The sequence below is a fragment of the Dufourea novaeangliae genome, unplaced genomic scaffold, assembly GCF_001272555.1.
Source record: "Dufourea novaeangliae isolate 0120121106 unplaced genomic scaffold, ASM127255v1 scaffold267, whole genome shotgun sequence".
NCBI lineage: Eukaryota > Metazoa > Arthropoda > Insecta > Hymenoptera > Halictidae > Dufourea > Dufourea novaeangliae.
This window is the reverse complement of record NW_015374140.1, coordinates 96,509-123,849: the sequence shown is the minus strand read 5'-3', so window position 1 is coordinate 123,849 and position 27,341 is coordinate 96,509. Positions and strand designations below refer to the sequence as shown.

Genomic DNA, 27,341 nt, shown 5'->3' with positions numbered 1-27,341 from the left:
TAACAGAGAGAGGGAGGGAGAGAGAGAGAGAGAGAGAGAGAGAGAGAGACAGGTGTGGGGTAGAATGAAAGGGAAAGGGATGAGTGAGGATAATGTGCAGAGAACACACGATGAACATTATTATAATATATATAATATACATATAGATATACATATATCGCGCGTGTACCGTCGTTCGCGTAATACGTGTGCGTGTGTCCAGCTAGAGGAAAGATAACGAAATTAATAGAGAAAAAAAAATGTGGGGGAACGAGTAAAAATGGTAGTCATTTACGATAGATTTGTATTTTTCAGTGTTGAGAAGTTTTTTATACCGCTGTTATATTCTTGTCGAAATATCTTATTAGTTCGGAGAAAATGCATGTGTGAGAGACGAGTTTCTGTATCCTAGCGTGCATACGGTTAGGTGCGATTGAGAGGAGCGTTTCGTGTGCGAGAGGGTAGGGGAGTGGTGGGAAATGGAAAGAGAAAAAAAGCGTTAAACGGTTGATCGAGAAAGGGTGTCGACCGACGAGGGGGTTGATCGTTCGACGAGCAATCGGAAATGCTGAAAGAACGACGAGATGTCTCCGTGTCGTTTCCAAGATGGACGATGGATCGTTATAATACGTTATATGTATTGGGTATGTACATGCGACGTGGATCGCGTGCGACATTTTCCAGGATAGGAAACTCGATATACATATGTATGTATCGCGAACGATCATTTGGCCAAGACCGGTGCAACGACCGTCGCCGCAACGAGAGTCGTTTGCGGTCGTTGCCTGGTCTCCGTGTCGACTATCTCGAAGTTACTCGCGATACCGATCCGCAACCAAAGGAACGCGTACATGCTTGCTTTTAGTCGTCTTTCGGTGAACCGGATGGAGAGATCTCGTCTCTAGTTGTTGTTTTTTTCCGTGAAACTCGTCGTCTCGTGAGAGGAATCCTCAAAGGAACGACGGAGTAGCACGCGAGCGCGAGACAACGCGTCCACGATAATTCCTACTCGAATAACCGTATATACAAACTTCCTTGCTCACTCTCCGATGTACCGTGTTCCGCGTACAGTTCGATTGATTTTTTTTTTTTTTTTTTTAAAAAAACGTTTTTTTACATTTTGCATCGTAACGGAGAGAAGACAGGCACGCATACACGGTGTGTGTTCGTAACGATACGTTCCGTTCGTTTTCCTGTTTATTTTTTATCTTCTCAGTGTTTTTTCTTGTTTTTTTTTTTTTTTTGAACGGTTACCAGTTCCGCGTTACCTATGTTCTTTCGTGCCGTTTAGTTTTCTCGTAAGCGGGCGCGCGCGAACGTGGTTGTCAGACGAGCGCGAAGAGAAGCAAGAGAGGTGGTGGATCGTGGCGCGAACGGGGAATCGCCGATGGCCGCGATCGAGACGGCTTCGATGACTTTTTTGTAAATTTTTATCCAACGCTCAGTACTCGTCGCGAATCCCCGTTAACCCGATCACACCGTCCACGATCTTCTACTCGCGACGACACGGTCGCGCCAAATTTCGTCCCTATATTATTTCCTTTCATCGCTCGGACTAATCGGAAAGACCGAATTTCCGTGTCCTCACTACCTGTATTGTCGCTACGATGTTTACTATTAGTTTGTAATGTTCTAACCGCGATTACTCTTAAACACCGTTATTATTGCGACTATGATTATCACTATTTACCTATTATTCTATTACGATGGCGATGATTATTACTATAGCGTTTATTATATAGATATATATGCGTATGTATATCTCCATGTACCAAAGAAACAGTCGAACATACACACAGATACACGCGTACAGCAACACCCACACACACACACGTTGTATACAATGGTACACGTGCACGTAAACACGTTACAGACAGACATGCACGCAGAAAACAAGACGGGTAGGAAGTGTAACCGGATGCTAAAGGTTACGCAACGGTAATCGTGGCGAAAGCCAGAGAAATTCGCGCGAATGTGGTCGATTTATACGATCGACCAGCGACATCGAGTTCTCGGGTTTGTCGAGTGACCGACCGTACGAGCATTTCTGGCACCGAACGAAACAGTTATCGCACCTCTGACCCGAGAGCTTGTTTCCGCGGTGAGAAAGGAACTTTTAATTTCGTATAGGGATTGGAAATGGATTTTTACCGGATGTTGCTTCAGCTGTGCTACGCTCACCTATCTAACGATTCCGATATCCTAACCGACAGTTTTGATCGTAGACCTACCGTAGCACTTCAACAACCAGGCAGGTACAACGGTGTACTTTCTTTCATTTAAATTGATTAACGTAATCGATGAATTTAATCGGTACATCGAGCGAGGTCAATCCACTGCGCCCGCGGTACTGGCCGCGCGACTAGAAATAGTTTAGATAACGTTTAAATGTAAATGTGGTACAGCGGTAAACTTAAATGTATGTACGTGTATATGTTTAACGGAAACACTTAGAGCGTAAAAACCGTGATAAGGCTATAAGACAGTATAAACTGGAGCTGGGAGCTGTGCAATGTTCTTACCGGGCGCAAGAAAGCAACCGAACGACAAAAAAGAAAAATGAAAGCAACGGGGAGACAGAGAGTTCATGTGTGTGCCTGTGTGTGCGTGCGCGTGTGTGTGTGCATGTGTGTAAAAACGGGAGTATGCAAGATAGGGAGAGAACGAGGCAAAACCGCGATGTCGTAAGACAGATCGCGAGAAGACAAGAAAGAGAAGATATTTTTTTATTTTTTTAACGAGAGCATGAAAACGAACAGTAAACATTACGCGCAAGAAAACATAGAAATGAGAAAGGAAAGAACGCTGGGAGATAGATAGAGGAGAGAATTAAGGGGCGAGTATGAGTCTAGAGTCTAGAGTCTAGAGTCTAGAGTCTAGAGTCTAGAGAGAACATTATAAAGAGAAGGAGAAAGAAAAAGAGCGTATGCGAAACGGTGGGTGAAAGAGAGGAAGAATGTAAAGGAAAAGGAAGGGGATAGAAACACGGGGCTAAAGTGCATCCCAGAGGCGGGCACAGTGCATGCGTTTTTTTACGTAGAAATAGAAAGTCTGACTGCTTTTGTTTTGTGGAAATTTTTACGAGAATACTAAACGTCTCTTAGATATGTAAAATGGAAAAGAGAGAGAAAGAAAATTGTAGGGGAAAAAAAACGAAAAAAAAAAACATGAAACGGTGGAATGAAAGTTATTATAGCGATAATGAAAGTGAATTTTTTAAATGTCGTTTCGGATTTCTACGTATCTTTTTATGTACATTTATACGTCGACGTTTGTTTTTATTGTAAAAATTTCGCCGTTTATATTCGTAAGTTATCGTAGAACCCTCTTGTTACTAATAACTATTACTTAAGATATTCACTTTTGTCCTAGCGTATAATTGTGAACGCAAATTTCTATGATTTTGTAATGTAAACGATAATGCAATTAGAGGAAACTTACAAGTGCAACTTAAGTCCTAACTTGAAGTTACCAAAACTGCGAGGTTTTCTTACTCGAAGGATATAATTTTTTATTAAAGCAAATTTTTGCGGAGCTCGTTCGAACGATCATCTTTATTTTTTTATACCAATGGTAGTATCCTGCCCACCTCTGGGTGAAACGGCGAACGAACACGACGTCTGTCTTATGCAAGACGCGATTTTAACCCCACCCTCCCCCTTTTTACATTGCATTTCTATTTTTAATGATGTACGCTTTTTCATAATTCGTTGTATCGGAAACGACAACGACGACGACGACGACTACGACGACAAGAACGACAAGGACGACGACGACGAGAATTGCAATGAAAAATTCATCGCGTCTTGTAAATAAATCATACGACGGTCGCGTTTTGAATGTCGACAGAGGTTTTTCTTAACAAAAATTCTAGAAAATCGTGAAAAAAAGGGGGAGAAAAACGAAAAAGAAGAAACGAGAGCAAGATTATAATTACTAGTCAATCCTCGAACCACGAAAGTTGCACCGAAGGTTGAGAAACGAACGGGGGAGAACGTTTTCCTTTACTTTTGTTCCGTAAAAGACTTTGTTTGTATTTTCGAGGCTTGAATTTTCGATAACAAACCCGATGACAGGCATTCACACGATGTAACCATTCTACCGCTAATTTAAAGATTATTTACGTGATTCGAGAGAAATCCTTTTTTTTTTGTACGTTGTTTCTACGTTCGCCTGTAATTTAACATTGTCCGTGTGATGATAGTCACAACGTAGATTGTATCGGGATGTTTGTTTCTCGATTCGTTTCTACTAACAACGATAACGTTAAGGGTACGTTGATTCGCCTGGAAGCCGCTTTAGGAAAGTTTTAAGTACATACATAGTTTGTAATTGCATATTCGACCGACGTTGCAGCAACGTTGTCCTTGGTTTCCTTTTGTTTCGTATATTTTTTTTCTTCTGTTTTGTTAACAAGTTTTCTTTCGTACTCTAGTTAAATGCAGACTACGCATAGATCACTGATTACGTTTTGTTATTTTTTTCACATTTCGTACACGCATCCCACCTCCCTGTTCCCTGCGAGCACAATCGTCGAACGATCGAGTCGAGGGTCAAGATCTCTCTCGAGGGAGAACGAACGATCGCGCCTCCTCGATCAACGTGGAAAATCGCTTCGCCGTGTCTCTCCCCTAGATATCGTTCGTCGACACTATCACGAAAGCGACCGTTTCTTCGTCGTTGTTTTGTCGCAGTATTAAATAATAATAGTAAAAAATAAAGAAAAACGGTTCGTCGATCAGGAATCGATCGTGTCCAAGTTCACGATATACATACATAATCGCCGTTAAAGCGACGGTCTAAGCCCCTCTAAGATCTAAAATTTAAGCGATCGGTGGTCCGGATGGAAAGTTGGCACCGTAAAAAGATTAAGATATTGCACACATTATGCTTAACGTAACTTTAAGTAAGCAATAACAGACACGACACCCTTACCAACAACGTTTATAATTACGCCGATTCATCAGTTTGCCTGTTGCCTGATTTATACATATACGGTAACCACGCATTGCAATCGTATACACACAGTATACATATAGAGTATAGCTAAACTCCACGGGGAAACGGACACATGTGATTGTATGTCGTTCACTTTTCGACGGTAGTTTGTTTTTTTGCATCAAGAATTTTCGAATAAAGACCAACGTTTCAGGCAACCACCAATAGCAGTCATTTACGAGGCTCGGGTAATGGTGTTCGTCTGATTCGTAACATTGCGTTGATTTCAACAATGAGATAATTTCTTTTTTGTCACAAGTATAGGCACTTAGATTTCCGTGGTAGTGTTTGAGAAGTTTGACAGGGTGAAGGAACGAAGGGACGAAATGAAAAAATGAAGTAAACGCGGGTGTGCGTGAATGAAGGCAAATATCGGTGGAACGTTTAATCGACGGAACGACCGCGTGAAAGCTATCGTCCTACCGATTCGTTTTTTCTATCGGTTTTTTTTTTGCCCTTATCGGAATGACCTCCTCGGAGGAGTTTTCAAGAAGTTACATAATAATAGTCTGCGATTAGTGGAGAAAGAGAAACTTTTTTTGTGCGCCTACGGACGGTTCTCGTCGCGCTCATTATATTATGGATGACGTTCGTTCGATAGATCCGATCGTAAACATGGGTAGAAACTTAGAAACGTGAGCTCCGAGCGAAAGAAGGGAGAAGGGAAACGGTCGAGCAGGTCATAGTCATAGGTCATAGTAGGGAGTAGGGCTTCGAATTGCCACATTTCTTTCTTGGCTGTCAGATTGACTGTTTCGCTCGACCGTTGCAGAACTCTCGACCACCAGACGTATTCGGTATTTGTCGTACGTACGTATACATATATGTATATAAATACAAATATATATATGAGAGTGTATGTGTGCTTGTGCGTGAAAGTTTGTGATTTTTTAGTGCGTTTCTCGAGCACACCCCCGTGTGCGATACGGCGAGTTTGAAGTGAATCTGGATACATCGTGTAAATGTTTGTGCGGCACGAACACGTTCTGTTACGCTTTTGTCGATTTCGCGTGCACGCGAGTGCTCGGTATATTACGGCACGTTGGCTCGATGGCTCGTCCGATATATATATATGTATGACGGAACAAAGAAAGAAAAGAGGAAAAGAAAGCGGCGACAGATTCACGCAACCGAGACGTTATTTTATGAGACGCGAGCAGTCGATTTAGAAGAATTTTCAAGTAACCTGTTTTTATTGTACCTTTCAGATATTATACTCGTGCAATTTCTATTTTATTAAACGTATAAAGACGAGAAGATCGAGGTTATAGTGATCGATGAGAAATGTTGATAGTTTTGAGCGCGACCTCGGATTTATATATCAGCATCGTAATACACGCAAATTAGATGTTCTCCTTGACTTTTATTACGCAGTAACGGATAAACGGAATTTACGTGGCAAAAATCCACTATATAGATACGTATATTTAAATCGTTGTAGCAGTTTAATGAAAAAGAAAAAAAAAGAACGAACCGCGAACGCAAGACGGATTACATGTATATCGTTTTCCGTTGAGACAATTTACGATTCTCGCGTTCGTGTCTTACTCCGACTTTACGATTTCGAGTAGCGTTTTTAAAGGAACATTTTTCTCTTTATCCGCGATTACGAGATTATCGTGTAAGAATACGTAAACTACTTTTACATACCGCATTACTGTGCTAGAGTTAGCGTTTAAAGTACATACGTCGAAACGATATATTATATTTATGCGATATTTCTTACGTCAAAAGGTCTAGATCAAAGTTTTCTCCTGTTATCGAGTACATGAAAATTTAACTGGAACCGTATTTTCTAACGATTAAGTAGATAAAAGGAGAAGGAGGAAGAGGGAAAAAGACGAAAAAAGAGTGCGGGAGAACCGACAGTGTTTTCTGGAAGTGCCGTGGAAACGCGACGCGAGAACGCATGGCTTTTCTATCGATGATTCTCGACGAGAGCCTCGCTACCGGAACAATTACTCGAAATTCCAGTCACAGACAATATTTTCGAGCTTTTTCACGCGACATGCGAAGCCAGAACGCGTCGCGACAACAAAGATCCGTACGAGACGAACCGTAGAATCGCGAGTGTAGCAACGCGACACGTAGAGCACGTAGTAGATACCTACCTACATACATAGTGTGCAACGGAGGCCGACGATTTTCGTACCTACGTCCAGATATACATACTTATATTCTCTTTTTTTATACGTATCTAGGCTCGTAGGTATGAGTGACTTTATATCTACGTATCTGGGTTTCTACACGAGCACTTTTCTCTCGACGTCGTTGAACTTGGAGGGACGCGACGGATTAAAGAATTTCGCGATAGATCGACGGGACAAACGGAAAGAAGGTAAAAAAGAGAGAGGACGAATAAAAACGAAACATATGAGAAACGAAGGGAAAAAGCCAATGGATTTTGAAGACAATTCTGTATTCCAATGTCGATGATTTTTTACATCCTCTTTGTACGATCTATCGATTCGTTGATATCGGTAAAGAACCGCAGTTAGCAACGAATGAAGAGACTAGAGTTTGCGTTGCCAAGATCTTGAAGTAGCAATGCTAAGAATAACGATATCTTTTTGATACAATATTATCGTAACATAAGCAATTGATTTGTACCGATTGAACTTATTTTTATATTAACGGTTATTTTATAATACGTTACGACTTTCGATTACGATCGCGATACATACCGGGATCGTACGCGAAAAAAAAAGAAAAACGAACTAAAGCAAAGGAAAAGTCTTTGAAGCGAGCAACTTCCAAAGAATTTCTACTTCTGCTCTATGATTTCATAAGTATTCGTGAACCTTATAATCCTTAGCGCAGTATTATACACTTAAGCAGAAAATCGTGGTGATCGATCTCTCCCACCAACCACCATCCTTTTATTCTGTATGTACCTATGTAGAACGTTTCAAGCGTTGCGCGGAAAACTGATCGACGGCTAGACGTGTGAACAAACGAGTTGCGCTGCATTCGTCGTAGACACGGAATAAAACAAAAGAATAGAATTTCAAAGCTGGGACAATCAAACCTTTTTGTATTTTCTACGTCCGACGCACGATTGTAGAGGAGACTGTCGCGACATTTAAGCAACGTTTCTGGATAAAAGGGAAACCAAAATAAAAGTAGATAGTACGGACGAGCTTTGGAATTTTAGTCTACGATGAAAGACTATGAATGGAACTTCTTCGCTTTTGATATTAACCTTGGGAAACATCAAACGGCGATACAAGGGGATGACTGACAGAGGAGTGGAAAAAAAACAGACATGTGCGAACGAGCGAGCGAACGAACGAACGAAATAATAGAACGGAACGCGCGAGCGTATTGTCAGTGTCACACGCAACGTAAACGTCGTAACCTTTCAATATGAAAACGAGAAAGAGAAAGAAAATGTACGAGCGTTTCCTATTGCGCGCCTGTCAGTCAGAGAGACAAGACTTCGACTGTGTTTAAAGGTCGCGTATCTGTTGGAAATTAGTTGAATTAAATGGCGTACGCGAGAAAGACGCTTCTCATCGCGATTACGTTCAAGTTTGTGCTGTGATGATCATCGGCTCTGGGTTAGGAAACTTTTGCAGTGATCGAATGGCGACGAAATCGAACAGATAAAAATTAGACAGATAATAATTTCTTTAGCCTTTTACGATTAGTTTTTTGGGAACGGTCGGTGGTTCGGCTCTCGTCCATATCCGGGAGGACCACGATAGAAGAGAAGATATGATAGGGAAATGGAGGAATCCGGAAGGAGAGAAAGACGCGAAGAGTAAGTAGGTATATCGTGAAAATGAAAAAGGGCACCGTGAACGTTAGCACGCGATCGTGCGATACTTATTGTATGTACTATGTATGTATCATATGTACTTGAAAGCCGGTAATCGATTCACATTCGTAATCGATCGCGACGCAATCGTAACCGTAAAGCGATCGATAATTGTAGCTTAATAATTAGCCAAAAATACACACATACACACGATAGAGTTTATTTTTTTGGTCGCAGAATATTGTTGTAGGTGTATATTTAAACGGTGTCGCATACGTACGACGAAACGGAACCGTGGGTGATTGGCGGAGAAAGATGATTGAGAAACGAACGAAAGGGGGCAAAAGCGAACGAGCAAGAAAATCCTGAAAGCAGCGATTGTTCGCGAAATGTCACGCGCGAGTGTTCTCGGTGCGTGTACGCGCGTGCCTGCGTGCGTTTACCTGCGTTTACCTACTTTTAGATATCTACGTTTCAATGGCGATTCGTCAAGTACGTCGACGTGGATTACGCGACGCGACATGTCGTGCGGAGACGTGTTCGGTGTTCGTTCGAATATTCCACGTCGAACCGCGAGTCCTTTTGCTCGCATCGTGGACGTCCAAGAGTATGATCGAGCTATCGAACCGTCGCGTCGATCGTTGGATCACGGTTAGATCGCTCGATTTTTTGGGAATTTCGATCGAAACCCGATCAGAAATGATTACCACCGCTTGATCTTCGTCTCGCGCGATCCTTTATACATATATTATCGTTCATTGATCTTTCTAGTTGTGTTTCACAAACGATTCGTTTTCTCGATGATACCACGACCGTATTGAAATTCCAAAAGGGATGAATGTAACAAGAATATTGTCGCGCGAGCTACTATCGAAGACGCGAGGGACCGGTAGAACGAGAAGTGGACTCTTGTTTTTCTCTTCCCGCCGAACCGAACGATAGACCGATCGATCGAAAAGGATACGGCAAGTTCACCGAGTCTCTCTCGATATTAGTGAATAAGGAAGCGGGAGTGTTTGTACAGCGACCGTGTTGCGGAGAGCAACGCGATCTGTGGCTATGTACTGTGGCATTAGTAAAATTAAGATCGTGTTTAGCGAACGAGGCCGATACACGTGCGGTGCCACGTAGAAAATTGTATTCACTCTGCTGTGCTCGCATCTTCATCGTTCACTTATCGTCAACGTAAACGTTGATGCATTTCTTCTTTTGTTGTTAATAAAACAAAGTAACGTAAACATCTCCCAACTTAGGAAATGCAGGAAGAACTCTCGTTATCGTTAATATGATAATCCGTATTTTAGGCACCGTGAACGATCCCGCGGGAATCTCGACGTGCAGCAAACAACCTTCTAAAAATCTAAACAATATTATTATGTCCGACCGATTATTATGAGAAACTATCGACGCGAGCGTGTCTCATCTAGATTTCGATAAACCCTCCCTATTGTTAGAGCCTCGCGTCGGTACTGGTACGGAATTATTATATTAATAATAACCGGAACGATTTTCTAAGTAATTTTGTACCGGTATCGGTAGTTTAAACGGCGACAGTGAGGGTGCAGCGAAACTCACTCTGCGCTGATATACGTGTACATGTATGTAATGTGATCTGTCGTAAAAAGAATTCTGTGGAAACGAGGAACGGGAGACATACTCGCGAGAACCAACGGGGATAGAGAACGGGAGAACCGAGAACTCAGAGATTTACCGTATCATTAAACGTGTGTGTATGTATGCGTGCAACAGTATTACGAGCAACGACACTCGAGTAATTAGCGTGCGCCTAAATTATCCTACGAGGCGTTCCCGATTCGTGATCGAAGCGGACGACGACACGTCTCGTAGGATCGACGACGCGAAAAGAAGGGAAAAGAATAAACGCCAGAGGGAAACGACACAACGGCGAAAGGGATAATGGGAAACAGACGTACACACATATAACAACAAGAACAACAAAAATAAAGAGAAAAGAAATAACAAAAAGAAGTGTAACATTAGTAGGGAATCGTAATTTTTCATGCTCGTTTCTCGATCACACTACTCTAATTACCCAGATGTAATTTGTCACCCAAAAACTTCCCTGATTCAAAAATACGAAAGAGCATTCATTGACGTAAGCGACGATTACGAGGTACGCGTGTGCCCGGCCGATTACGATTCGATTAAAGAGAGGGTTGATCGAGGGTGTCGAAGCAGAATGGATTTCAAATGCGATTTATATTTAAAACAAGAGACAGTGGATGAGGAATTTCCAGTTGCGCGTAGACCGTTAGATTCAAAGGAAAGCCAGCCACAGCTTATGTGGCAGTGTAGAGCATAATAGTCCACCATTTGCTCGTATGGCTTGTCCACTTGCCTATCTATCCGATCTAAATACCCGTCTAATTAGCTGCATCGAGATTTTCCTCCTAGTTTTAACAAACAGAAACGATGGATACCACCAAATTTCCGGGCTAATCTCCATTTTAATCGCGAACCAAGAGAACGGGAGTATCGTTCAGTATGTACAATATTGTTTATATTTTACATTATCCTATCCTATAAATATAATGAACGACGAGACGGGTAGACAGAGGGAAAGAAAGGCAGGTAGGTGAGATGAATCGAAAACAATGGCGACGAAAACCAAAATAGTCTCGTGTATCGACGCGAGAACCGTATCTGTGAACCTCCTTCGTAATTTGACAACGTGTTTGTTATTAATTATAAGAATCACCTTTTCTTTTTGTCTTGAATTTGAGATGCTATAAAATAGATCGATTCTTTCATGGAAATCTGACTTTCTGACTTTCTCTGATCCCCTTTAGCAAGATACCGTTTTGTCGTGCAATCATCCTAATCATCGAAGATGAAGAATATCCTTTACGCTTGCACCTCGAATTAGCGTACACCATATAAAGTCCATATATTACAGACGATAATAAATAGTATATGAGAGCGCGACTTTATTCTCCTGAACATTATCGTATTACGATTACATAATATGAAACTTAAATATATGCAAACGTTAGGAAAGATAGCTGAAAATTAAAGAGTTTGCCGAGTATTACTTTTTTTCCTCTCTCCGTCAAAACATTTTGCTTTTCATCTAAACATAATTGTTATCGCTTTATCCCTTTTGTAACGAGAAATAAACTTGTTTTAACGTTCTCTTAAGATTATTGCGAATAATTCACTGAACACGATTAATTTAAAAAAGCGATCGGTTTGATCTGAAAAAAAAAAACAAGAATAAGTACTTATTATAAATTTTTCAAATTTGGAGTTTTAAAAGCATACGTACCGCCATTTTGTTATTTCAAAATACTCTCCGCCAATCAAAGTGTACAGTAGATCATTCCTTCCCCCACCTTAGCACAATTTCAAGATGGAGATGGACAATTATACAGTGATCACAAGTGATCAGGTGACGGAATTGGAAAGAACAGATATTATCTTTACCTCTACCTACCTTGTATAATTCGCGAATTTTTGTAAAAACAGTAACACATACAATAGAGAAAAGAACCTTCGAACAAAATGCGCCTTGCCAGTGTCTTTTTCTATAAAGTTCATAATATACCGTATCGATTCCGTGGGTACGTACAATTCTTCAATCCTATAATGGTTATTTAAAGGTTATGTTATTACCGGTATTCCCGATATTTCTTAAATGAATAGAATAATCAAGAAAAACGAACGTTACTTAGTGTTTGTTACTACTGTAGAATTTAATATGGTTGCATTGTCTGTAAATGATACGGTTAATAGTACACACACCTCGTATTATGTGTAGGAAGTACCGTCGCGAAAAAAAACCAACCATCAAGGATATAATGAACATGAAGTGGGATATTGAAAGAGAACAGCAGAATATGTTGCTACTAAGGCATCCTTATATTACTGCTGAACAAAGTTTCGGCCACATGAAGGATGTGAAACAGGAAAAGTCAGATAAGCTGATACAATTTTGGCACGAAGAAAAGAATGTGAAGTTTAGTAAACGGATTACTATTGCAGATCGGTTAAACTATTATATGGTAAATGAATCTTGGGATTAATATATATTTTATCAATTTTATTATAATATTATCGTTCTATAATAAATAAATACACATTATCCATAGACAACTATCAGCTCTGTTATATATTAGTTTTAAGGTTCTATGACACTGTTAACATTCTTATTGTAGAGTTTTCATGCCAATATTCTTTGGTGTGCATTTCTTTAATACATTATGTATGTAAAGTTGTGCTGTTTGAACAAAAGAACAAAAACAGTTTGTAGTAAATAACATCTTTAAGTACATACATAATGGTGGAAATATATATTTAAGAATGCAACATTAAAGTATGGTCCACAATTTAATTGTTTTTACTAATGTAAACAATATTTCTTCTTAACTAGTGTTTCCTTTATGGGTCTGTAGTAATTTCATTTTGAAAACGATCAACCAAATCTTTTGGTTTACTTCTAATCCAATCAAATGGATGTTTATTAATTATTATTTCCGTTAATGATTTTCCTTCGTGCAGGAAATTTGCAAAGTCTGATACTACTGGGTCTGCTCCTACGCTACTCATTGCAGTGACTTTGCCATCTTTAATGTAGTACGCGAAAAATTCAAACTTTTCCAAAGAACCATGAATCTTTATTTTGTCTGGTTTTCCATACCCTGAATGAAATTTTACACATCAAAGGGTATAAGAAAAATGTTCAGAATTCATTTTTTATAAAATTTGATGAATGGTAAACGTACCTGCGTATCGGTAGCTTTTACCGAACAAAGTTGTCCAGAAGAATGGAATGGCATTTAATGCCGTGGTTTTAGCGCAAATGTTTAACGCTGCTATTTTTCCATGATAATGCGCCAAAGGGTAGTGGCCTATTGCCGCTGTAGTGCTATCGGAACCAAACAATGGTGCGTACGCTATGTCACCACCAGCATATACGTTTTCCACGTTTGTTTTCAAGTGCTAAAAGTCAATGCAGTGTGTTAACTATTTTGTAATTACTATCTTGATTATTTTTGCTTGTATGTATATCCTCTGTGCATTGTACCTTATCGACTATTATACTGCCATCTTCTAACATTTGTATAGAAGAATCTTTTATCCAATCAGTATAAAGTGTAGATCCAATTCCAATAATAGCTATATCAGCTGGAAGTACCGTGCCATCGGTAAGCAACACTGTACCTACAGTGTTTCCATCATCTTCCTTTGCAATGAATTGTGCAATATTATTTCCAAGTATAAACTTAATACCTGAATCAAAATATTTGGTTATTTTTTATACAATTTGGTATAAATCAAATACAAAAGTGGGGAGTATAGTACCTTTTTCTTTTCCGATAATTGTCACAGATTTGCATTTACCCACGCAATAAGCTGCTGCTTCCATACCAATGAAACCTAGACCAAGTACTACGATGTGCTTGTTGGCTGACAATTTTGAATGTATCTCATGAGATTCCGTATAATTCCTCAATACATAAATATTAGACAGATTAGCACCAGGTACTTCAGGCATCCTTGGTTTGCTTCCAGTAGAAATGAATAAGTAGTTGTATATTAATTTTTCATTATTACTTAATGCAATACTCTTTTCGCTTGTATTCAGGCCTGTAAGAGCATGTGACAGTTAACAGAGTTGTATTGAATTATTTCTGAAAATTTTATTACCTATAGCTTCTACGCTTAGTTTAACATCAATCTTATAGTCTTTGTAAAACGACTGTGGTCTTAAAGCTGCTTTCTCCACATCAAAATCTAAAACTTTGGATACTTTCACTCTATCATATGGAACTACATTTTCTTTACAGATCATAATAATGTTTCCTGTAAAATTCTCTTGTCGCAATGTTTCTGCACAAGTAGCACCAGCTGGCCCTCCTCCGACAATGACAACAGTAGTTTGATTACTGGGATCTTGTTCGCACATGTGTTTTACACGCCTATTCAAACCTAAATCTTTACGGTTGGCTCTGACACGTACAAGACCACTGTCATCTACGTGTACCTGTTTGATGGAACAATAGAATAGCATGATGCTAATGGATCAAGTGATAGTAATTAAACGATTTGACTGATTACTTTGTAACATGGTAGTGAATCTAAGCCTGGATAGTCTTCAATGTCCCCTGTTCTGATATTGAAACATGCACCATGCCAAGGACACCTTATTCTTCCATCTCCCAATGCTCCTGTATGGAGTAAAGCTCCATAGTGAGTACATTTTGTACCTATGGCATGTAACTCGCCCTTTTGTTTAATTAATAAGATCTTATCACCAGCATCTCCAAGCGGCAATAATTTCATATCATTATCTTTTATATCAGATTCATTGCACACCACATCTTCAATATAGTCATATTTCCCTGGTTTACCTAAATCAATGTATATTATTACATATATAGATCGAGTGATGCGTGTGTGTTTAGTATTTACGAAATTCTCAAAACTATTTAAATCGTGGTTTTCCAATATAAACACATTGGGTATACAGATGGATAGAGATAACTCACAACTACAGCAACACTTTAAATTATTACGCGACGGTCTAATATCTCCTTTCGGTTTATTACACTCACTGCAAATGTAAGATTTCCGTTCAGACTTCAATTCTGTCATCTTCCTTTTTAGAATCTTTAAGCGAACATGAGAAACTGTGTTACACCCTGCTAACCGCGTCAAGTATTTCGCATTGTATATACAACCACATACTGACATTGCTTTACAATTAATCACTAAACCTGTCGTTGTTCAAAGTTTCTATGTAATTAAGGCATACCTAATTTGTAGATCTAACATTGAAGTGTTCGTAAGAAAAACTTAGTGACATACATAATAGGACTGACGTGAAATTATGGCAAGGTCTGGCCAAGTCTGGCTGGGTTAAAGCAGTTACAATTTAAATAGAATGCCTATGCAACTCACTTGTTGTCCAGAGCAGTTTTATATTTCACTGTACAGTTAAACTGATTATTATCTGTATGTCATCAATCACATTGGTAATTAAATTCAGACGTTATTCGATAAAGATTAACATAATAACAAGGAAAGATATATCGTAGTCACGTGACGTTCTTAATCATTCATCAAACAATCGATCCGGGGAAATACCATTGGGTATTAAAAAAAAAAGGCTTCAACTATCTACAAATACGTATTTGTAAATCTATAGACAATTTTTATTCTATCTATAGACATCATTCCATTAAAATACGAAATAACTTTTATGTATTCTGCTGAAAGATAACTTTTAATAATGATCTTTTATAACAGAATCTTGTGTTTCAATTATACGCGTAGTACTTTTGAGTATCAACGTAACATACGTGGACCGTAAAAACATTAAAATTTTGAGTATTTTGTATCGTTTATATCTTGGGTCCACATCATTGTAAACATATGTATACATATATAGTATATATATATATATATATATATATATATATATATATATATATATAAAATAGTTCGAACCTGTTTTCGGTGATCTGCGTGACACGGACTTTGAATTCCCAGGAAGAAGACCTTTACAATTATTGGCACCCATATTTTTCTGTAGCAATGTCACTTCCTAATGATATTTTATAAATGTTATCTCTATATCGCGGAATGAACCGGCTACTTGGATTTACTTTGATGTACAAGTACTTCTATCAGTACCTATCTGTAAACTTTATTTCAGCTGTGATAACCGGCCTTGAGTTACTTATGTCGAAACACATTAAATAAACTTTCACTTTATTGTATGGTGACTAACTATTGTTTATTTTATAAAAATTCTTTTAGCGCGAATATTGCTGTAAAACGACTTATAATTATATAAATTTTAATTAATAAAAATAGTTCAAGATACTTTTCAAAACATAATAGTCTGAATCTATGGCCACTTAAGTTTGGGTACGATCAGATATCGAACATATTGAGTATTTGCTAACTAAAAAGTTAAAAACTAAATTTTATTACATCTGTAGAACACGCATTACAACCAATCATCGAAAGTATGAAAATTACCAACAGCAATTTCAAACAAAAGTTTAATATGTAATTTAAAAAATTGCCACTGCAGCAACTACCGCTAGTTTTCTTTTTCTTTCGTTTGACACACCTCTGACAGATCACAACTTGTTGCACACATTCATGGAATACAAGACCCACCACAAACAACTAACGTGACTGTCAGGAGAACGTTGAAATCGATTTCTGCTTATATACACCCATGATTATTATGGTTGGCCACTCCACTCCGCCAACCTGACATTGGCAGCGATTACAACACATGCTTACGTGTTTCTGGAAAGTACATGCATATAAAGAAACCGCAAACATTACGATTAAATATTTTTTCCCTAAATTCGATTATTTAATATAGTCGCCATCTACAATTAAACGCTGAAGCTGCTATTCGATCAAAGTACAGTAGACCTTCGTTAAATGGAGTCAACGGAGTTACAATTGTTGGAATTCTGGTCCTCTACAGCCCCGAAATATGCAATAAACGAATGCCTACTGTAACTGTAATTACATATGTATGTAGGATAATCCTATGCGTTTTTGTCTCAAAAATCATCATAATATGAAGGTATATCTCTTCGTGTGATTATCATACAAAGAGTGATTATCATATGATCATATGATAAGTTATTTCTCCGTGTGACGTTCATACGAAGAGAATCGTATGAAGAATTCGCTACGTATGTATGAAGATCAGGGGGTTGCATCAATTCAAAAAACAACTTGTTAGTTTAATAGCTCCGTGGGGTAAATGTTGTACAAAAGGCGGACGACCGACGACGTATTTAAATAGGCGCGATGGACGGTGGGTCTCCATTCGCAGCAACCTCCACGTGGTGAGACCTGGGCAATCATTATTATTTGGTGTATAATTGGTTAACCATAATCACCTATAAGTTCACTAATTATATAGCAAATAATAAGAGCTAATTGGCTGCGAGCGTGTTCATTTTTCTCAACTGTTCATATTAAAAAAAAAAGCATATTATACTTATGTATACATATACGTATAAAATCTAGGCCCGATTAAGGTTTATTCTTGTGGCCCAGGGCTATCAGATTTTCGGGGCCCCCCTTGGTTAAAAAGCGGAAGGGGATGGGGTTTTGTAATACAGTATATACAACAAAATACATAAATCTTAAAAAATTGAAATTTATTTGAAATAAAATAAATTAGGCTAGCCCCTGCGATACATTGGATGTTAGACAATATTAGTGCTCTTGTACCTCGTCTGTACTCTGTTCTTGTAATTCTTTTTAATTATCAATTATCGGGATTTATTCTACGGTTTTTGAACGATTTTGAACTTCAGTTATATATATAGCGGAAAAACCGCGTATGCATACATAATATATGATTTTGGAGAAATGGCGCCACCATTTAACGGTGAGAAGCGTGTTTGCATGTACAGTGTACATATGTAGTTGGGTACAGTTGGGTAGTACTTGGACGTTTTGTCGTAGGTTATAGATGACGGTATCATAATTCAGCTTGCAATCATTTGTCTGTCGGTATGCTGTGCTTACCAGTTTCAATATCAGTATTTTGCTATATTTGAAAGAATTCCGACATGATTTCCAAAACTGTTTGCATTACTCAAGAAGGACCAGCAAATGCATTAGCATTAAACAAAGATAACAGTCAAGTTGTTATAGCAGGACGTAATGGCAAGTCATTTCAATAGCCTCTGAAATATTATTCTTTATTGCAATTAATATACATTAACATGTATAAATCATCACTTTATATTGCAGTTTTTAAGATATTTCTTTTATTGGAAGACAGATTCGAGGAGGCTTGTAATCTACGTGTTGGTAAAAATTTAAATTTAAATTTTTCGTGCAACGATGTTGCATGGAATTTGATTGATGGTAAGAAAGTAGTTACCTTATTTTTTAAAATTACCGTAACACAATCGAGATATTTTACTATTTGTTCTTTTTTCAACATTACCGTATAAGCAATTATAACAATTAAGTAATTAGAAAACTTTGCGTAACCTTTACATTGTTTAGATCATATATTAGCAACCGCTGCTACAAATGGTGCAGTAGTAGTATGGAATTTAAATAAATCTTCGAGATCCAAGCAGGAACACGTTTTCATAGATCATAAAAGAACTGTGAATAAAGTTAGTTTTCATATGACAGAACCTATGTGGCTAATATCAGGTTCTCAAGATGGCACTATGAAATGCTTTGATCTAAGAATAAAAGAAGCTACTAAAACTTTTTACAGGTTTTGTGTTTATACTTTTTTCATCATTGAAAAGTTTCTTAGCAAATTGCATTAGGGACTGTCTGTGATTTCAGTAACACAGAATCTGTGCGAGATGTACAGTTTTGTCCTCATTCACCGCATACCTTTGCTGCTGTTTCTGAGAATGGGCATGTACAACAATGGGATTTACGTAAACCGGATCGTTATTTTCAACACTTTACTGCTCATAGTGGTCCTATATTTGCTTGCGATTGGCATCCTGAGTCTACATGGCTTGCAACTGCTTCCAGGGATAAGACTATCAAGGTGCTTTGGTGTATTTTCTGACATTGTGTATCAAATAGATATCTTCTGAAACTCTTATATTTAGGTGTGGGATCTATCTGGTAAACCCAGTTGCGATTACGTCATACATACGATAGCATCCGTCGGTCGTATAAAATGGAGACCTCAGAGAAAATATCATATATCCAGTTGCGCTCTTGTTGTAGACTGTAGTATAAACGTATGGGATATTCGTAGGCCGTATATTCCATTCGCAAGTTTTAATGAGCATAAAGACGTTCCAACTGGTGTAGCATGGAGGGGTAATCCACAATCATTCCTGTCGACTAGCAGGGTAATTGATATAGCAATTCAGTAATACAATTCACTGTAATACATTAACAAATCGTTGTTGATGCAGGACTGTACTCTGTACCATCATGTGTTCAAAGATGCTACTAGACCAGCTAGTAAAGCGAATCCACAAGGTATTGCATTGAATCCAAAAGGGGATATCGTGTACGCTTGTAAAGTGAACGTCCACGTTACAACAACAATGAAACAGTTTACTAATATAATGAGGTTAATAAATTTGTTGTACGAACGAACTCAATTTCGTAGAAGTGAATATGACACGAACACAAGATGTATAATTAATGTCTGCTTGTAGGAAAATACCTGCAACAAACGATACATTTTGCATGGCATCTAGTATGATGCATAGGTTTGCTGTAACTGTGCCACGGGAACCAAAGTGGTTTAAAGCTTGTGCAGAAGGTTACTTGCTCGCTGGACGATTGAACGATATTTGCGACCATAATGCTGCGGTTGCTAGAAGTGCTGGTAGAAACGATGTAAGTAATTGTTTAACATTGCTGTATTCTGCAATCGCGCTGATAGAATTACCGACTATTACTTAATAGACTTATACTTAATCAGATCAGTACAGTATGGAGTATCATAAAAACATTATACGCAAACCCAATGGGATCTATTTTAAAGACACCTCCAACTGCTTCCAAGGAAGACATAGTAAATACATTGAACTTAGCACAGATTACAATTGGACCTAGTATAGATCAACCAAATGCAGGTACAAGTACTATCTTTGTATCGCGAAGTAGGATGTAAAGGGGAAAGAAAATGTATCGTTTCGCGTCTCGAGACTTAATCTTTTAACGTTTAAATGATTTTTACATTGTTTTTACGAAGGACACGAAAATGATGTGAAATCTCTCCAAGGAGAAGTAACGGGAGCAACCAGTGGGGGCGATGACGAGACTGAGACTGACGAGACACCAGAGAATCAGTATTCTATAGGGTCTTTATTGCCTAGGTAGAACCAAAGATATTAAATCCTGTGATATCGATCGTATTTTGTTGGCTAACGGTATTGTCACGCTTGAAATGTACAGTTATAAACGAACCTTTATCGACAACAAGGGATCATCGAAAGGAGATTTTTTATTCGGGGAAAGCGACTTCGAACCATTCACAGTGGAATACACTTCCAGTTACATGCATAGTATAATGAACAATGATAACGACTGGACGTTGTCCAAAGAGGCTTTTCCATTGCGACACGAGATAAAGGACAGATCACCGCCACCCGAACAATTTCCGAATCACCCTCCGGACATCAATGAAGACTGTGCCTCGTTGATGATCGAAGATCAACCGAGTCAATTGATCGTTTCGAACATACCGAAACCGCAGTTTTGGGATCCGACCAATTTAATCGAAGAAGCGTTGAAACATCACGCAGCCCTTCGGGATATACAGACTTCCGCGTCGATTCTCATCGCGCTGGGAGAGAAACGGAAAAGCTTGAACATCGAGATGGCTGTTCAAGAACATTGGATACTGGAGTATTTAGACATGCTCGCGAGGTTTAAACTTTGGAACGTGGCGACACAGGTTAGCGTTTAACTTTATAAGGGAGAGAGACGGATGACTATTTATTCGAATTTTTAGCGGGACAGAGACGAGTGGCAATGTGTTGTGTACGTTCACAGATAATCCAGTCGGTTTGGATCCCGTCGGTGTCGCAATTGAATCAGCAATCGACAGTGATACACGCGTGTTGTTTAGCTTGCACGAAACCGTTGCAGAGAGCAGCATGGCTGTGCGATCGGTGTCACTCGTCCCACCATGCACTTTGTTCCGTTTGCCATCAAGTGAGACATTTCAATAATGTCGTTACCTTTCGCGTGGCCCCTTTTACATTCCCGGTACAATACGTTTGTTTGTTTGTAGGTTGTTCGAGGGGTGTACGCGTGGTGTCAGGGTTGCACGCATGGAGGTCACGTTGTGCACATGAACGAGTGGTTCAGTTGCAATCGACAGTGTCCAACTGGTTGCGGTCACATGTGCGAATATACTTAATCGTCGGCGTCGATGATTCTCTTGGGTTCCCCTTGTAAGTTTTCCCTGACTGTACATACATATTATTACGTAGTTGCTGCATTATTCCGTAATTTTAACAACGATTTAATATATGTAGGGACATTGTGGATAGATGAATTTAAAGAAAGTAAATTATTTATTGATTCTATTTTTATAAATTGTGCGACTGTATTCGAAACTGATCGTTAACCATAGTTCTATTGCTTGTTTCTTCTTTACACTATAATATTGTCGTGTTCTTTTCTACATTTATAAACGGTAGAAAAACATTTATAATCGGTAGAAAAACATTGTACTTTTAACTGTACTTTTCAAGCACACGGTTCATTCTTTCAACGGGCTATCTCTCGAATCGCAAACGCGCTCGCTCGCAGTTCACATTCATTTTTCCACGGTAGAAAGTAGTAAAGAAAAAATGTTACAAAGTTTACAGGCGCGTATCGGGGAGCAGTGTTAGTTTAACTGTTTTTCTGATTAACTTTAACTATCACACTCTTCACTTCGGTGTACGCTTCGAGTCCGTACTCTCCCAGTTCTCTTCCATGTCCTGACATTTTGTAACCGCCAAACGGTACTTGGGGCGATAAAACATTGTACGTGTTGACCCTGTAACACGATATTGTAAGAGAATTAATCGCGTCGAGGGCAATCTCCGAGAGTTGACTTACCACACGGTGCCCGCTCGTAGACCCTGAATGATATAATTAGCCTTGTCGATGTCCTTTGTGAATACCGCCGCGGCTAATCCATAGTCGGTGTTGTTCGCTCTATTGATCACTTCGTTCAAGCTACTGAATTTCATTATTTGTTGAACCGGTCCAAAAATCTAGAATTGAAGTGACAATAACGGTGTTTCACGTGAAAATCCTAATTGATATACCCGGTAAGAAAATTTATGATACCATACCTCTTCTCTTGCAATGGTCATATCGTCCGTAACATTGGCGAACACCGTAGGTGCGATGAAGTAACCCTTGTCACCGACTCGCGAACCGCCCGAAACAAGCTTCGCTCCCTGTTTCTTACCCTGCTCTATCATGGACATAATTTTGTTCGTTTGTTCCTCGTCGATCTGTTAAAAACGAATAGCTGGAATGATGCACTGGTTTCTGGGATCATTCGAAGCTTTATCGGGTCGACTACACAATGAGTTTCGTTGATGTACCAATTTCTTTTACACTATACCACAGTCAACGCGTTAATAGTTTTCATATTGCTTTGGTAATACCTGGGGGCCCTGTTCAACGTTACTGTCGAACGGATTCCCGACCACTCTTGATTTGGCACGTTCGGCGCTTCTCTCGACGAACTCGTCGTAAATGCTGTCCTCGACGAAAGTTCTGGACCCGGCGCAGCAACATTGACCCTGACATATAGAAACCACGCTCGAATAAACTCTCGAATGATAATTTTGAATATCACGTTGAACGATCGTCACGGTACCATGTTGAAGAACAAGCCGAAATGGGCTGTCTCCACGGCATGATCGAGATCCGAGTCCTTAAAGATTATATTGGGAGACTTTCCACCCAGTTCCAGCGTGGTTCGTTTCAGGTTGCTCTCCGCCGCGCCCTTTTTCACTAACTTTCCAATCTCGGTCGAACCGGTGAACGCAATCTTGTCAACGTTATTGTGAGCTACCAACGCGGCTCCGGCTTTACCGAAACCGGGGACCACGTTAATTACTCCACCAGGAAATCCAGCTTCCTTGGACAATTGTGCAACGTATAGAGCCGTTAACGGGGTTTGTTCCGCGGGCTTCAGAACAATGACGTTTCCTGCAAAAGAAAACAGAGGAGTCAACCGGCTACGAAACAACAAGCGACAGTAACGGAATTATGCAAACTTGCTCGATGGTGGTGATACCTGTGGCTAGAGCGGGACCTAATTTCCAAGCCATCATCAGCAACGGGAAATTCCATGGTATGATTTGTCCGCAGACTCCGACCGGTTCGTGGCGAGTGTAAGCAAAGTAATTTCCATCCGTTGGTATCACTCGACCATGATTCTTGTCGGCCCATCCCGCGTAATATCTCAGGGTGGCCACGCTAGCGGGAACATCGAATCCGTACGCCACCGAGTACGGTTTACCATTGTCCAACGTCTCCAACGACTGAAAGCGCATGTTCAAGTTTTATCAAACTGGTAAAACCGTTCTTTAATCTCGTTAAAGTGTATCGAGGAATGTTCACAATCTCACCGCGATGTATGTACGGTCACGTTCGATTAGATCGGCCAACCTATGCAGGAGTACGCCCCGCTGGGATGCGTCCATCGTTCTCCATTGCGAACCGAACTTGAATGCTTTGTTGGCCGCACTCACGGCCACGTCTATATCAGCAACCTCGCCCTCTTGAACGTCCGCGATCGTTTCGCCGGTCGTTGGATTTAACGTGGGGAACGTTTTTCCGGACTTTGAACGGTGCCATTCGTTGTCGATGAATATCTGAAAATGACATTTCTCTGTTCATACGATACATCTTTTTCATAACCACCGCTTACGGACGACACATAGTTAGTTGGTTCGAAATATGCAACTATTTAGATAGATATCGTATCAAGACAAGCAACGCGCTTACGTATTTGCAGAGTCAATAACAGATAACTTTCAATGACGTTGTGTCGATAGCCTTTATTTTCGTCCAGGTCAAGATAAGATAAAATTCGACGTGGCATAGAAATTTCTCAACACGTAGCACTTTCATTTCGCGAATCGCGAAAACATCGTAATAGCTAGTTGATTTTTTATGAACTCTTTTCGCTCGACGACTTTTTTGCGAGCACAAGTTGGATACGGTATTTGGAATATAATTTGCTATCGCGAGACGACGAGTACATTGCAAAGTATCGCCTTGTTGTTTATATGTATACATACATATAGGTAAGAGGCAGTATAAATTTCCGTGTGCCTGACTGTGGTATAACAAAGAGACAAATAAAAACAGAAGAAAAATATGTAATGTTTACATGTAAATACGTATTTGCTTTTTTCTGGCCAAAGTTGAAACTACGAATATGTCTATCTAATAATTTGTGTTAGATTCGTCATCGAACAATAGACAATTGTTTCTAGCTATATCCGTTCGAATTATTTCGTTCTAAAGGCATTACTTACTCCGGTGTACATGATCGACGGATTCGTTTCCGGTGCCGGGACGGCCGTCGTGGAAAAGTATCTTGGCAAACGCAATTTCCTTAACGATCGAAGCATGATGACTGTTGTTATTCTTCGATTCTCTTAAATCGGATGTCCTTTGAGTTTTCGCACGAATGTCCGTCGTTATGTAGTCGCATCGGCGTCTACCGGAATAGGAATAGCTGTTGGACGTGTGAAACTTGTTACGCATGGTCGTATGATACGTTACTGATAAAATGGCATCGCTAGTTACTATTTACATATATAGGGTTAGGTTTCGATTAGGTATGGGGTTCTGGGGGAAATAATAGCCCCTGGTAACGCCCACCGCAGCCCCGGCTATTGTGGCGGGGGCTGTGTGATAGCTAACGGCGCCAGAGCCACTGCTGCGGCCTTGGGGGGGAAATCGCACTTCCCCTCTCCCGGGAGAACTGTACAACTAACTAACTAACTAGGTATGGGGTTAGGTTCGTTGACAAGATTACACGCTACTGTTAGTTTCTACCCAATAGTCGTTGAGATTCTTCGAATTCTCTATCACAATTGGTGGCACAAAGAAATTCGATATCCCCACTCTTTCGCTTGTTAACCGCGTACTTGTAAACTCGGCTTCTGCTAGGGGAAAAAGTGGCGTAATTGTAAGAGCCTCCTACCACGTGGTAAATTTAATTCAAGTACTGAAATAAATTGTTAAATCGAACGTTAATTTGACATAAATTTATTTCAGTAATTCCCGATACCAACTGGTAGACGGTCTTTATGTATTCTTACGCCGCTTTTTCCCCTAGCGAAAGCCGAGTTTGCTCGTGGGTGTACAATTGCATTCGGAGCATACTTACTTCTATTCGATACTCAATAGGGACTCGTTGCGTGTCGAGAGTAATTTATAATTAGTTATTTATAATAACTTTATCGCGGTAGTTCTGAATCACACTGTGTGTAAAATGATGAACCGCGAACCACGACAGTTACGGTCATATTGATGAGAGGAGATGTATGTACGTAATTCGCGGAGTCGATTGCGTGCGTCATTATGACAAACAATACGAATAATAACGAGGCAGTTGGTTACAGAATCGGAGATTCATTTTATGCCCCATCTACGACTTGTCAGAGAGAGAGAGAGAGAGGGGGGAGAGAGAGAGAGAGAGAGAGAGAGAGAGAGAGAGAGAGAGAGAGAGAGAGCAAGGTGAACGTAATTAGAACGCGTCGCTGTAACCGAGGTTTGGTATCAAATCGTTCGTTTATTAAACTCTATTTACTTTACATTAACAGAAGATTGCGTTGCACTATGCTAAACGTAGACAACAAACGTTGAATCGTACAATCAAAACGATTAAAATTTTATTGTAATCGCTCGAAGAACGCATGTACAGTTTGTACCGCGTTAGATATACGTGTTCCGGGAATGAAAATCAAGTTGCTCACGATTTTTGTTTTGTTTTTTGTTCTTTAGTAAGAGGGGAAAGTCTTTCCACACAGTTGGAAATTTGATTTCCAATATGGGATTGTATCGCGACCGACAGCGCATAAAATCTCGTCGACAACGCTTTGCCGAGAGTGTCGCGAGAATAACTTGAGACTGTCGTTTTAAGAAGTTCAAGCAAGACCGACGGTAACACGAGCGAAACAACTTTATTGACAAAATTTAATATAATTGACCTGTTAGTATCAATACTTACTTAGTCGAAAAATTATATCGGAATTTGTTTACGTTTATTATGCATTTTCATTCGTGCGTCGTGCGTCACGTACTTCGCAGACGACTTGGGTATTCGTAACACGTAATAATATATGTATGTAGAATACGATACGAAGACGAGTATTGCTTCGGAGTTAGAAAACGCAATAAACACGAGTGTCGTGAACAATGGATTTCGATCCTTTGAAAAGTAAAAAAGAAAAAAGAAAGAAATGTAACAGGTATAATCGTTTCACGTAACGAATGTCTATTTTTACCTGTAAATATGACATTTATTACCAGAGTAATGGTATATACAATACCAGACTCACGTAATCACGCGACGATGGTCTTGTGCAACGAGCGTTAGGCACTCGGATAGTACGCTCCTCGGAACATCCGAACGCCTTCTCGACCTTTACTTATCGTAGGCTTCTCGATTTTTCTTCGAAAAAAAGAACAGAACGAAAAACGAAACGAAACGAAAGATACGTTTTATCGATTCTGTTTACTAGGCATGCACGTCACATCCAGAATTTTTGTTCGTAAACTCTTTAGACTAAAATATATTTTCTCGACAAGGAGAGGCCGACCACTTCTCGCGTGATACTGGACACAGTGTCGGAGTAGGATGAGGAGAAGGAGGAGGGTATCGACTAGCTCAATGAAATCGCGATTGTCGAATGTTATTTCTCGTTCGACCGTTTCCGCGTGTCGTACAGCTTCGGAAATGGATCGCAATCGCAATATCCTTAGAATTATATGTATGTATCGGGAACTGTAAGAATCGGTAGGTCACGATGCTTGTCGCCGCGAATCATTTCAAGGCGAGATGAAGCGTAACGAGAAAAGGATTCAACTCCAGTCTCGCTAGACGGTAATCGCACGA

General features: G+C 39.6%; 4 protein-coding genes across 4 annotated transcripts; 2 read left to right on the top strand and 2 right to left on the bottom strand.

Moving 5' to 3' along the window:
• Window positions 1-12,141: 12,141 nt before the first annotated feature.
• On the top strand, window positions 12,142-13,124 carry LOC107191439. The gene is made up of 2 exons (XM_015580494.1): window positions 12,142-12,318; window positions 12,516-13,124. The coding sequence occupies exons 1-2, from the start codon at window positions 12,260-12,262 to the stop codon at window positions 12,778-12,780; spliced, it is 324 nt and encodes a 107-aa protein (XP_015435980.1). The 5' UTR covers window positions 12,142-12,259; the 3' UTR covers window positions 12,781-13,124.
• Window positions 13,125-13,134: 10 nt separating this feature from the next.
• LOC107191438 (apoptosis-inducing factor 3) lies at window positions 13,135-16,280 on the bottom strand. The gene is given in 6 exon segments (XM_015580493.1): window positions 13,135-13,395; window positions 13,480-13,696; window positions 13,782-14,344; window positions 14,405-14,741; window positions 14,816-15,108; window positions 16,208-16,280. Coding segments are annotated over 6 exon segments (1,743 nt in total). The 3' UTR covers window position 13,135.
• Window positions 16,281-18,163: 1,883 nt separating this feature from the next.
• LOC107191425 (WD repeat-containing protein 24) lies at window positions 18,164-26,390 on the top strand. The gene is made up of 13 exons (XM_015580471.1): window positions 18,164-18,412; window positions 18,500-18,616; window positions 18,761-18,983; window positions 19,058-19,271; window positions 19,336-19,584; window positions 19,651-19,811; window positions 19,900-20,083; window positions 20,169-20,322; window positions 20,442-20,565; window positions 20,645-21,146; window positions 21,245-21,406; window positions 21,486-21,648; window positions 26,228-26,390. Exons 1-12 carry the CDS (start codon window positions 18,316-18,318, stop codon window positions 21,612-21,614), a joined length of 2,316 nt encoding a protein of 771 aa, XP_015435957.1. The 5' UTR covers window positions 18,164-18,315; the 3' UTR covers window positions 21,615-21,648; window positions 26,228-26,390.
• On the bottom strand, window positions 21,787-24,983 carry LOC107191426 (aldehyde dehydrogenase, mitochondrial). Its single transcript, XM_015580472.1, has 8 exons — window positions 24,751-24,983; window positions 23,836-24,081; window positions 23,502-23,748; window positions 23,079-23,413; window positions 22,864-23,001; window positions 22,543-22,707; window positions 22,304-22,461; window positions 21,787-22,241 (listed from the first exon to the last, which is right to left on the bottom strand). The coding sequence occupies exons 1-8, from the start codon at window positions 24,844-24,846 to the stop codon at window positions 22,094-22,096; spliced, it is 1,533 nt and encodes a 510-aa protein (XP_015435958.1). The 5' UTR covers window positions 24,847-24,983; the 3' UTR covers window positions 21,787-22,093.
• Window positions 26,391-27,341: the final 951 nt, after the last annotated feature.

Bases quoted from the DNA above. Each gene is read 5' to 3' on its own strand.
- LOC107191439 (XM_015580494.1), top strand. From the start codon at position 12,260: ATGCGCCTTGCCAGTGTCTTTTTCTATAAAGTTCATAATATACCGTAT. The intron at 12,319-12,515 runs GTACGTACAATT...TATTATGTGTAG, and splicing joins ATACCGTATCGATTCCGTGG to GAAGTACCGTCGCGAAAAAA.
- LOC107191426 (XM_015580472.1), bottom strand. From the start codon at position 24,846: ATGCTTCGATCGTTAAGGAAATTGCGTTTGCCAAGATACTTTTCCACG. The intron at 24,082-24,750 runs GTAAGTAATGCC...TGTCATTTTCAG, and splicing joins CGTCGATCATGTACACCGGA to ATATTCATCGACAACGAATG. The intron at 22,242-22,303 runs GTAAGTCAACTC...ATCGTGTTACAG, and splicing joins CTACGAGCGGGCACCGTGTG to GGTCAACACGTACAATGTTT.
- LOC107191425 (XM_015580471.1), top strand. From the start codon at position 18,316: ATGATTTCCAAAACTGTTTGCATTACTCAAGAAGGACCAGCAAATGCA. The intron at 18,413-18,499 runs GCAAGTCATTTC...TTTATATTGCAG, and splicing joins TGTTATAGCAGGACGTAATG to TTTTTAAGATATTTCTTTTA. The intron at 18,984-19,057 runs GTTTTGTGTTTA...CTGTGATTTCAG, and splicing joins GCTACTAAAACTTTTTACAG to TAACACAGAATCTGTGCGAG.